The sequence below is a fragment of the Hyaena hyaena genome, unplaced genomic scaffold, assembly GCF_003009895.1.
Source record: "Hyaena hyaena isolate Hyena2069 unplaced genomic scaffold, ASM300989v1 scaffold_298, whole genome shotgun sequence".
NCBI lineage: Eukaryota > Metazoa > Chordata > Mammalia > Carnivora > Hyaenidae > Hyaena > Hyaena hyaena.
This window is the reverse complement of record NW_024080927.1, coordinates 216,900-229,458: the sequence shown is the minus strand read 5'-3', so window position 1 is coordinate 229,458 and position 12,559 is coordinate 216,900. Positions and strand designations below refer to the sequence as shown.

General features: G+C 36.6%; 1 protein-coding gene across 2 annotated transcripts in view; it reads left to right on the top strand.

Annotated features, from left to right (window-relative positions):
* Positions 1 to 12,322, top strand: part of INTS2 (integrator complex subunit 2) — a 53,871-nt gene extending 41,549 nt beyond the window's left edge. For both annotated transcript variants that reach the window (XM_039247336.1, XM_039247335.1), the window contains exons 20-25: positions 4,184 to 4,382; positions 8,345 to 8,596; positions 8,953 to 9,060; positions 9,186 to 9,291; positions 11,608 to 11,784; positions 11,914 to 12,322. In XM_039247336.1, the coding sequence (XP_039103267.1) occupies positions 4,184 to 4,382; positions 8,345 to 8,596; positions 8,953 to 9,060; positions 9,186 to 9,291; positions 11,608 to 11,784; positions 11,914 to 12,083 (1,012 nt within the window). In that variant the 3' untranslated portion in view covers positions 12,084 to 12,322. The remainder of the gene's footprint in view (positions 1 to 4,183; positions 4,383 to 8,344; positions 8,597 to 8,952; positions 9,061 to 9,185; positions 9,292 to 11,607; positions 11,785 to 11,913) is intronic.
* The last annotated feature ends 237 nt before the right edge of the window (positions 12,323 to 12,559 follow it).

The window sequence follows — 12,559 nt, the reverse complement described above, 5'->3', positions numbered from 1 at the left end:
TATTAGCTTGATTCCAATTTGTCTATAATTCCTTGCCAGTTGCTGAACTTAATCAATTGAATTGAGGTGACTTTACCTCAAGAGGCAGATTTAGTTAATTCACATCATTAATAATTTGAATTTCCAATTGCTATACTAAGTAACTTCAAAGATAACATAGGTTGAGGGGCCTGCCTTTGAAGTGATTATCACCTGCATGTGGAAGTAATACAAATACATGAAAAGTTGAATAATAGTCATTTGCAGATGAATAGTGTAAAATGAATGCTGTTAAAGGCTCAGGAGAGATGTAGACAAAGTGGGACCTGAGTAGTATTTTAAATAGAAATAGGGTTTAGATGACGAGATATTATAATGACGAGGGTAAGGGGTTAAGAAAGGCATTGCGGGAAAAAGAACGGTGTGAGCAAAAGTATAGAAATGAAAAAGGCTTGGAATGGAGGGGTAAGTTGTTGAAAGGAACACACTTTAGAATTGGAATGTTAAGTTGGGGTCAGACTATGGAGGGCCTTGAATGTTAGACTAAAGAGGTCGTAGAGGTGGTTACTTGAGAAGCCTCGGGTTAGATGGCTTGGGGTGGGGGAAGGAAACTGGAGTTAAAGAAGACTTAACTAGGATATATACTTTATGAATGTACTCGTCTCTCCTCAACTGAAGGATAATATTCGTGAAGTGACAAAACTTGCAAAATTAGCGATGTGTGGTTGGGTGAGATCAAGGTCTTATAGGAAATAGGAATCAAAAGAATGAACAGTATAAATGACACTAAGTATCTAATAAAAGAAAAATAGCAGTAAATAACATTTCCCAGAAGAAACAACTTCTAAAATAATTTGTCAGTGTTAAAAATCCACTTAAGCAAGATAACCTTTCACTTGAATTGTCTCCATTTGTTCAGGAAGTTGTCAAATTATGCTATCATAATATATGTAATGTTCGCAGCTTGGGTTTTCACTTGTGGAAGTTTCCCCACATTAATAGGCTTTCTTTCTTTTTTTTTTTAAGTTTTTTTTTTTTTTAATGTTTTATTTATTTCTGAGAGAGAGAGGACAGCGTGAGCAGGGGAGGGTCAGAGAGAGACACACACACACAGAATCTGAAACAGGCTCCAGGCTCTGAGGTAGCTGTCAGCAGAGCCCAATGCGGGGCCTGAACCCACGAACTTGAGATCATGACCTGAGCCGAAGTCAGACACCTAACTGACTGAGCCACCTAGGTGCCCCTTAATAGGCTTTCTTATATCCATTGGCTGCATAATACTCCACATAGATATGGTATGTTTAACCCAATCCTTATTGTTGGGTATTTTGCTTATTTCTATTACTTGTTATCATCAGTAGTGCTGTGGTGATTATGTACTGAGTATTGAATCCTTACAACAGATTCATTTTGGGGCGCCTAGGTGGCTCAGTCAGTTAAGCGTCTGACTTCACCTCAGGTCATGATCTCATGGTTTGTGGGTTCGAGCCCCGTGTCGGGCTCTGTGCTGACAGCTCAGAGCCTGGAGCCTGCTTTGGATTCTGTGTCTTCCTCTCACTCTTCCTCTCCCCACCTCAAGTTCTGTCTCTCTCTGTCTCAAAAACAAACAAACAAACAAAATAACAGATTCGTTTTTTTGTAAACATTTTATTTTTAAAGTTTATTTATTTAAGTAATATCTATACCCAATGTGGGGCACAAACTCATGACCTTGAGATTAAGAGTTGCATGCTTTGCTGACTGAACCAGTCAGGTGCTCCAGAGCAGACTCTTAAAAATGGAATTATGGAGCCAAAAATAATATGCTCATTTTCAAGAATTTTCTTTCATATTTTTCAATATTCATATTTTGATTCATACTCATTTTCATTCTGCCATCTAGAAAGGCTGTACCAGTTCCCATAGCAGTGTTTAATACTACACTTTACTCCTTTATACAGTATTTTTCCGTTTGATAGGTGAAAACTTGACTCTCATTTTGTTTTATTTATTTTTGAAATGTTTGTTTATTTTGAGAGAGAGGGAGAGCATGTGTGAGTATGGAAGGGGGAGAAAGAATCCCAAGCAGTCTCCATGCTCAGCATGAGCTGATATCAAGATTTGGATGCTCAACCCAGTGAACCACCCAGGCACCTCTGATTCTCATTTTAATTCATATTTTAGTTGGATTGAATGTTTTAATACGCTTATTGGCCATTGGCATCTCTTCTTTATATTTTAGCCTAGTTTTTTATTGGAACGGTTATCTTTTTGATTTGGTAAGAGTTCATAAAGGATACCAGTGCGTGTACTCTCTCTCTATATATATGTATATATTGCAGTTTTTTCCTTTGTTCTGTTTTTCCGTTTAAATTTGTTAATTTTTAAAATTTAATTTTTTACCAACTGATCATCCACATTGTTTTTAAAAATATCAAACAATATAAAAAGATATACATAAAAAGATATGATGTTTAAGATTTGCTTTGAACTAACCCTGTGTTGATGGTGGGAAAGTGGTTGGGGGTGTGGAGGAAATGGATGACCATATGTCGATAACTGTTGAAGCTTGGTATTGAGTTCTTGAAGATTCATTATCCTATTTCTTTTTTTATGTATGTATAATGAAAGTTTTCATTATATACATTAGTAAGTGAACAAAGGAGATTAACGAAAAAGGTTATATACAGTGAAAAGTCTTGTTCTTTCTCATTATCTACCATGTTGCTATGGCTACAGCAGAATTGTTCTTTGGCCTCTTGAGCAATCCCAGTTCCATGTCCAGAGGAAACTTTGTTGTCATAATGGTGTATATGTAGTTTTACTTTCTATATATTTACAAATTTCTAAGTAGAAATACTTTTTTCCCCCCAGTGGTTTAAAGAAACAAGTAATACATCGTAGGTATTATTTTGTTCTTTAAAAAAAAAACTTAGTGTTGTTTACATGTTTTCCATATTGATATGCATAGTTCTGCCTCATTTGTTTTAGCTTCTGCATAGTAGTCCATATGTAAATTACTAGGCCAGTCCTCCAGAAACTCTGATTTGAAATTTTGGAATGGAGCTTGAGTTTTTGTGTTTTTGGGGTTTTTTTTCCTTCACATAAGTACCCCAGATTATTTTCTTCACATGTAGGGTAACATTGCTATAGTTTTTTAACCATTGGCATACTTTTTTTTCCACTGTAAATACATAGATGTTTATTATAGAAAATTTGGACATTTAAGAAAAACCACTAATATATTATTGATGGGCAGTTAGGCTGTTTGCATTGTTTCACAGTTACAAACAGCTCTGCTGCCTGCTTATGCACACATGTTAGTTCCCTCTGTGATGAACCGAGAAGTGACATTTTCAGGTTATTCTAAAGGCTTGGCTTTTTAAATTTTAGTGGTTACTATTTTTTTTTCTTTTTATATTATGTTTTTCTTATCTCATTTAAATTTAATCTGTAACAATCTTTTAGGAATGAATAACTATATTATTTTACAGATGAGGAAACTGAGGCTCAGTAAATAACTTACCCCAGGTCAAGTGGATGAGGCACTTTTGGAAGACAGAGTTGTCTTGCTCCAAAGAAGAAACAGGAGTAGAAAGGATAAATACTCTGTTCTAATCTCCTTCATGTTATGGATAACAGAATGTTTCTCTTTTGAGGACAGTTGCTTTGCAGATTCATTAGCTAAGAGATTTACTGGTGGTATCAATTTTTGCAAAAGAGGAATCTTGTCTCTAGGGCATACACTTAAATTTGATTTTAGCTGATAAGTTGAAATAGATAATACTTAAAATATATTCAATAAAATCTTGAAATACAGAGGATAAGACAAACATATGAAACTTTTATTTTCAGAATAAATATTTAAAAATATTAAAAAAAATTTTTTTTAATGTTTTATTTATTTCTAGGAGAGAGGGAGACAGGGTGAGCAGGGGAGGGTCAGAGAGAGAGGGAGTCACAGACTGATACAGGCTCCAGGCTCTGAGCTGGCAGTCAGCACAGAGCCCGACACGGGGCTCGAACCCACGAACCGCGAGATCATGACCTAAGCGAAAGTCGGACGCTTAACCGACTAAGCCACCCAGGCGCCCCTAAAAATATTTTTTAAAGTTTTACTATATTTCGTTTTTTTTCAGGTACTTTCAGGACTGATTGATCATGTTCTGGTTAATTTATAGATTTATAATTCTTTCTCATCTATTTTTCTTTTTTCTGTGTTTAGATGCCCCCCACTGATGGATATCACTCTTCACATGTTGAATGGATACCTTCTTGCATCCAAAGCCTATCTTAGTGCTCATCTGAAGGAAACAGCAGAGCAAGATAGGCCTTCTCAGAATAATACAATAGGTTTAGTTGGGCAAACTGATGGCCCAGAAGTTACCAGAGAAGAATTGAAAAATGCATTACTGGCTGCTCAGGTAATAAAATAGAATTTAGTCTAGAAAGGCGTGGGCTTCCCTATTAATATAATCGGTTAATAGATGTCATTTGATAGCCCTCTGTGTACAATGGCGACATATTGTGAGTTTCTTTCATCACTGATTGTATTATAATGGTATTACCTTTATCACTGAATATCAGATCGACTATATTACTAAAATTAGGAATAATTTTTATGATATTAGGTTAATAGCCATTTAAATAAGATTTACATTTCAACAAAATATAAAACTTTTGTTTCTTAAAATCAAATGGTAGAAACAAATAGAACAAGAAGTATATATATAGTAAAATATCAGGTAGCGGTAAGTAGTATAATAATATAAGGAGTTTGGTTTTATATATGGAAAAGTTTTATAACAATGTAGATTTTACTGAGACCTTAAGTAGTCATTTTTGAGTAAGACAGGAGAGTGAGATGATTAAATGGTAAACAGTTTGAAGCCTTTAAAGTAGAAGTGTTTTCCTTTTTTTAAAAAAAATTTTTAATGTTTTATTTATTTCTTAGAAAGCATGAGCAGGGGAGGGTCAGAGAGAGAGGGAGACACAGAAACTGAAACAGGCCCCAGGCTCTGAGCTGACTGTCAGCCCGACAGGGGCTCGAACCCACAAACCGCAAGATCACGACCTGAGCCGAAGTTGGATGCTCAACCGACCGAGCCACCCAGGCGCCCCAGTAGAAGTGTTTTCTTATTTGGAAATATATTTTCTGAGGAGTGCCTGGGTGGCTCAGTCAGTTGAGTGTCTGCCTTTTTTTTAAAGCTTTTATTTATATATTTTAAGAGAGAGAGAAAGAGAGTGCGAGCAAGTAGGGGAGAGGCAGAGAGATAGGAACAAAGAGAATCTCAAGCAGGCTCCATGCTGTCAGCACAGCGCCTAACATGGGGCTCAATCTCATGAATTCTGAGATCATGACCTGAGCCAAGATCCAGAGTCAGATACTTAGCCAACTATGTGCCACCCAGGTGCCTCAAGCGTCTGAGTCCTGATCTCAGCTCAGCTCATGATCCCAAGATTATGGGGATCTGTGTTGGGCTGTGTGTTGGGCTCTGTGCTGAGTGTGGAGCCTGCTTAAGATTCTCTGTCTCCCTCTGTGCCTCTCCCTCACTCACTTGCTTTTTCTCCCTCTAAAATAAAATTAAAAAAGAGCAACCAAAAAACAAAAACAAAAAGCTGGAACCAAAATATATTTTCTGAAATATTTTCATTGGCAATAAATGGAGTTGGAATAATATATTATTATTATATCCACAGTCCCTTTACTGTGATACAGAAATCCAAAAAGCTATGAAAACTGAAGCATTTTTTGCTAATTTAGTTGACAGAAAAACCTGACCTGATGTGATCTCATTTGTGACCTGAATTGATATGAAGCTATTTATGGCCTTATCCCGCTTATTTGTGAATATTGTTTTGCTGCAGAAATGTGAATATGTTTGAATGTAGTGTGTGCTACCCTAGTCTCTGCTGGAGATATTATATAATATTACATTAAAAAGATATAGTATTTTTTATTACACCTGGCTGGCTCTGTTGGTGGAGAATGTGGCTCTTGATCTTGGGGTTGTGACTTTGAGCCCCATGTTGGGTACAGAGCTTATTTAAAAAAAAAAAGAATTCTGAGTTCTAAAATAAAACTAGCTCTCAGTTTCAGTTAAGGGAATGAGGATAGTTATAGCTACCGTTTATATAATGCTTATTATATGCTGAATCCTATTCTAAGTTCTTTATATATATATTACTTAATCTTTACAGCCAACCTGTGAGGTATGGAGTAGTATCTCCATTTATATAGATTAGGAAAATAAGATTTAGGGAGGTTAAGCCACTTGCTCAAGGCCACACATTTAGTAAGCGGCAGAGCTAGTATTCAAGCCTGGGCAGTCTGGCACCAGAGTCTACAAACAAAAAGACAACAAATCAACACAACAAAACAACCTCACACCAAAAACCCTTCAACCCAAGAATTATAATTATAAAGTAGAGCTGACCTTACTTCATAAATGATTATAATGTAAGGCTAATCTTATGTTCTGATCAAGTTTTGAAAGCAGGTAGATGAAGTAATTGTTTTCTTCTATTCCAGGTAATGGTTATCTTCCAGAGATAGATACATCATGTCATATATTCTTTTTTCTTTTTTTTTTTTTTCACTTTTTCCTGCTAGCTAAGAGTGATTATAGCTCTCCTTTATATGTAGGGGCATTGAGTAGATCACTGTCAGGAAATTACTGATCTGTGAAATGACACTCAAGCTTGTACACTCAGCAACAGTGAGTTGTACAGGTGGAATAGATGGTAAGGCAGAACTTTTCCTTGCAAAACCAGGGCCTTAAAGAGCTTATCTTCAAATTAAAAGGGAAAAAGAGCTTTAGGAAGTGACTTTTTTTTTAATTAGGCTATTTTTCTTTTTTTTTTTTTAATGTTTTGTTTATTCTTGAGTGTGAGAGAGAGTGGGAGTGAGAGAGAGGGAGACACAGAATCTGAAGTAGGCTCTAGGCTCCGAGCTTTTAGCACAGACCTTGACGCAGGGCTCAAACTCACAAACTCCGAGATCATGATCTAAGCCAAAGTCAGATGCTTAACCAGCTGAGCCACCCAGGTGCCCCAGGAAGTGACTTTAAGGTATTAATTATTAACCACCATCTTCAGAGGAATTAATTATTTGGTGAGAAAAAAAGCCAGGTGAGAAAAAGAGGAGAATGCAGGATAGGATCTTTGGAGATATAGGAATTTAAGAGAAAGGAGAGGAGATTCTGGTAGAAGTTATTTTTTGCTTGGAGCCTGTTTTGGATGTCACTGAATCAGAATACTCTTCTAGTAGATGTTCTTAAACTATAGTCCATGGATCTACCTTGGTGATACATGACTACCCTGAAATTACATGTTTGTTTACGTGTTAATTTTTTAAAAGCTTTTATTTAAATTCTAGTTAGTTAAGATATAGTGTAATGTTGGGTTCAGGAATAGAATTTAGTGATTCATCACTTGCATATAACACCCAGTGTTCATCAGAAGTGCCCTCCTTAATGCCTGTCACCCATTTAGCCCATCCCCCACCCAGCTCCCTTCCAGCAAATCCTGTTTGTTCTCTATAGTTAAGAGTCTCTTATGGGTGTGCCTCCCTTTTCCCCACCCCCACCCCTGTGTTCATCTTTTTTTTTTTTTTTTTAAATGTTTTTTAAATTTTTATTTCTAGGAGAGAGAGAGACAGCGTGAACAGGGGAGGGTCAGAGAGAGAGGGAGTCACAGACTGAAACAGGCTCCAGGCTCCGAGCTGGCAGTCAGCACAGAGCCTGACGCGGGGCTCGAACCCACGAACCGCGAGATCATGACCTAAGCGAAAGTCGGACGCTTAACCGACTAAGCCACCCAGGCGCCCCTCATCTTTTTTTTTTTAATTAACTTTTTTTGAGAGAGAGAGAAAAGCATGCAAGGGAGGGGGAGGGACAGAGGGAGAATGGGGATAGGGAATCTCAAGCAGGCTTCACACCCAGTGTAGAGCCACCACAGGGCTCTGTTTCATGACCATAAGTGAGATCCGTGACCTGCTCCAAAATCAGGAGTCAGATGCTTAACCTACTGAGCCATTCAGGCACCAGTTTTGTTTCTTATATTCCACATATAAGTGAAATCATATGGTATTAGTCTTTCTTTGACTGGCTTATTTTGCTTAGCATAATATTTACATGTTCGTTTATACAGAGAAGGTGTGTAATTTTCTTCAGAAACTTAAAAGGGTCCTAAACAAGGACCCTAAAAAAGGTGAGAATTGCTACCCTATAGATTGCCCACATCTGCTTTTAAAAGTACCCCTTTTTTTATTTTTAAAGAACAGTTAATTTACCACTCTTCTTATTCATGTGAAAACAAAATTAGATTTGTTTTTTAAACAAAATTTTCAGGAATTTCTTAAATTCACTGTTTTATTTGCTTGTAGGATAGTGCAGCTGTCCAGATTCTCTTGGAGATTTGCTTACCTACTGAAGAAGAGAAAGCAAAGAGTGTCAATCCAGACAGCTTGCTAAGGAATGTTCAAAATGTTATTACTACTAGTGCTTCAAATAAGGGAATGGAGGAAGGAGAAGACAATTTGCTCTGTAACCTTCGAGAAGTTCAGTGCCTTATCTGTTGTCTGTTACACCAGATGTACATTGCTGATCCCAACATTGCTAAACTTGTTCACTTTCAGGTGTGTTTCCAAAGAGTGATGCTTATATGGTTGAACTTTATTTTTGAGGGAGGGGGAGTGGTTTGATTACTAAATTAATAGGGATCATTTAAAAAATGGAGATCACATAAATGATCATAGTCCTCTGTAATAAGGAAAGAAATTCAGGTATTTTAGATTTTATTTCAGACTAATATGTTTAATTTATCTCTGTTTTAGTGCACTAGAAAGGCGAAATGCCAGTATATATGTAAGGCACCATACATTTCTGAGCAACTTTTACATAAAGGAAGAGAAACCTTCCTGTGTATTTTTCTCTGTATTTGGCTTATAGTTTTTTTTATTTCTAACTTTTTCCCCTTTCCTTGTTGCGATAGGGTTATCCATGTGAACTTTTACCTCTGACAGTCGCAGGTATTCCATCTATGCACATTTGTCTGGATTTCATACCCGAGCTTATTGCACAGCCAGAACTTGAAAAACAGGTAATGAGCATTTTGGAGCTTTAGGAAAATTTTAATCTCCCTCCAGTCTTTAGTTGTCAAACATTTAACAGTTCAATACTTAAGGATTCTTCAGAAACATGTAACATTTTGATTTTGTATTGCAGATTTTTGCTATCCAGCTGCTTTCTCATTTATGTATCCAGTATGCGTTACCAAAGTCGCTCAGTGTAGCTCGCTTAGCTGTGAATGTCATGGGAACTTTGCTAACAGGTGTGTAGCCAACAGCATCAATAACAACTTCTAACATCAAGTAGTACATATTTTTCTGAATTTAGTAGCACGATGTTTTCTGTGTTACTAATAGTTTAATTTATGCCATCTTTTCATTATTCTTTTGAAAACTTTTCTGTTACAAATGTAATTTATCATGAAGGAGAGATGGATAGGTAGGTAAATAGCATCTTTCATTTTGTGAATGAATATATATAGATTTAAGTAAATATAATAAACTTTCCACATTTTATGATTGAGAATCAGATCTGCTTTCTGATTATAATTATGTCAGTAAAAGACACGTTACAATTTATTACAAATGCTTAGTTAGAATTTATTACAAATATAATCATAATGTATAAACAAGAGATGAATATATTAGTTGTTTTCTTGAGTTTTAAAACCTACCTTAATATTTTAAACACTGTCTGGTTTGTAGAGTTAGATACTATGAAAATAAACTACTTTAAAAGATACGAACTTAGCAGCACTCTCAACAATAGCTAAAACATGGAAAGAGCCTAAGTGTCCATCAACGGACAAGAAGATGTGGTTTATCTATACCATGGAATACTACATGGCAATGAGAAACAATGAAATCTGCCCGTGTGTAGCAACGTGGATGGACCTTGAGGGTGTTAGGCTGAGCGAAGTAAGTCAGGCAGAGAAGGACAAATATCATATGTTTGCACGTATAGGAGGATTAGGAGGAACTTAACTGAGGAACAAGGGGGAGAAGAAGGGGGGAAATGGTAGGGGAAAGGGAGAGAGGCAAACCATGAGAGACTCTTGAATGCTGACAAAAACTGAGGACTGATGGATGTGGGGGGGTGGGGGATGGGCATGGAGGAGGATACTTGTGGGGATGAGCACTAGGTGTTATGTGGAAACTAATTTGACAATAAACTATTTGTAAAAAAAAAAATGAAAAAAAAGATATGTATATTCTACAAAAAAAAAAGATATGAACTATATATTACTCGGAAATCAAAAAGAATGAAATCTTGCCATTTGCAACTACATGGATGGAACTAGAGGGCATTATGCTAAGCGAAATTAGTTGGAGAAAGACCAATATCATAAGACTTCACTCATATGAGGACTTTAAGATACAAAACAGATGAATATAAGGGAAGAGAAGCAAAGGGGCACCTGGGTGGCTCAGTTGGTTAAATGTCTGACTTCGGCTCAGGTCATGATCTCACTGTGGGTTCAAGCCCCGCGTCAGGCTCGGTGCTGACAGTTAGCTCAGAGCCTGGAGCCTGTTTCAGATTCTGTGTCTCCCTCTCTCTCTGACCCTCCCCCGCTCACGCTGTCTCTCTCTCTCTCAGAAATAAATAAAACATTGAAAAAAAAAAAAAGGGAAGAGAAGCAAAAAAACTATAAAAGCAGGGAGGAGGACAAAACATATGAGACTCTTAAATATAGGGAACAAATAGAGGGTTGCTGGAGGGGTTGTGGGAGGGGGGATGGGCTACATGGGTAAGGGGCGTTAAGGAATCTACTGAAATCACTGTTGCACCATATGCTAACTTGAATGTAAACTAAAAAATAAATTATTAGTTAAAAAAGAAAAATATGAACTATAATTCAATCTTTTAATGTTATAGCTTAGTAAATTTTATATTCTTAGTGCTCCTATACTACTTTATTGATTTTTCTTTTCATTGTATCCATCTCATGTTATGATTAGTTTTAGTGGTTAAGAGCTTTAACTGCCTGAGTTAAATCCCGAGTCCACCACTAACTGGCATGTAGCCTTGAACAAGTTTCTTTTTTTTTTTTTTTTAATATTTTTATTTTATTTTTGAAAGAGAGACAGAGTGTGAGTAAGGGAAGGGCAGAGAGAGAGGGAGACTCAGAATCAGAAGCAGGCTCCAGGCTCTGAGCTGTCAGCACGGAGCCTCACATGGACTCAAACTCAAGGACTGTGAGATCATGACCTGAGCTGAAGTCAGACACTTAACCAACTGAGCTACCCAGGTGCCCCACATGTTTCTTAATCTAAGGTTTATTTAAGAGTTTTTCTCCTTGATAAAAGAGGCATTATCCTAATGCTTTCCTCATTCATAAAACTATGATAATTAAATTAAATAATGCTAGTAATGCACTTCACACAGTGCTTGGGAATAAGAATCTATATGTTGGATGATGGCTGACTATTAGACTGTAAACTCCCTGAAGGCAGGGATCAGCCTGTCTTAGAAAATTTAGTATTCTCAGCACAGAGCATGGTGCTTAATATATTTAATAGGCCATGTATGTTGAATTTATGTCTGCAAAGTAAAAAGTTGTTTAACTTCTTTCCAACAGTTTTAACGCAGGCTAAGCGTTATGCTTTTTTCATGCCAACTCTGCCAAGTTTGGTCTCTTTTTGTCGAGCATTTCCTCCATTGTATGAGGATATTATGTCTTTGCTGATCCAAATAGGGCAAGTCTGTGCCTCTGATGTTGCCACTCAGACAAGAGACATTGATCCAATTATTACACGTAAGTAGTTGTTTATTTTCAAAGTTGTTTTTTTTTTTTTTTTCAAAGTTGTTTTAATATATCAAAGAAAAAGGCCAAGATCCTTTCCAGATTCCTTGCCTTCATTTATTTTTTTCCTTATATTTTTAGGTCTTCAACAAATAAAAGAGAAACCAAGTGGATGGTCTGGAATCTGTAAAGATCTATCGTATAAAAATGGATCTGGGGACACTGGAAGTATGGATCCTGATGTACAGCTCTGTCATTGTATTGAAAGCACAATAATTGAAATAATAAACATGAGTGTTAGTGGAATTTAAAAAAAAAGTAAAGAAAAAAGAAGCCTATTGCTGCATATACTCAATACAAATTTGCATCTTACAACAACTCTAAACTGAATGGGAACAGTAACGTCTTGGAATCATTAAACGATTCAGTTCAACATGAATATAATTTAGAACTCTCTTAAGAATTATGCTTGCTTGTATTTGATTGGCAGTTCTTTGGATCTACTTTGCTGTATGTTTATATTGTAGCAGCAGAGCTTTTTTTTTTTTTTCTCCCCTATTGGGAGCACATTTAAGAAACTCCTTACTAGAAGGTAAATTTGGCCTTGTATTTAGCGTTTGCAATGAGGAAAAAGGTGCCATGCCTTTAACTTAATTTCTTATAAAGATGAGTCTGGGTAGTCCTAGTGTGTGACTGTCCACTAGTAACAGTGTGACAATGATGCAATGATGAGAGGGAGAAAAAGGGAAGGGAGAATTCAGGAAAAATTAGTTTAAATACCCAATAG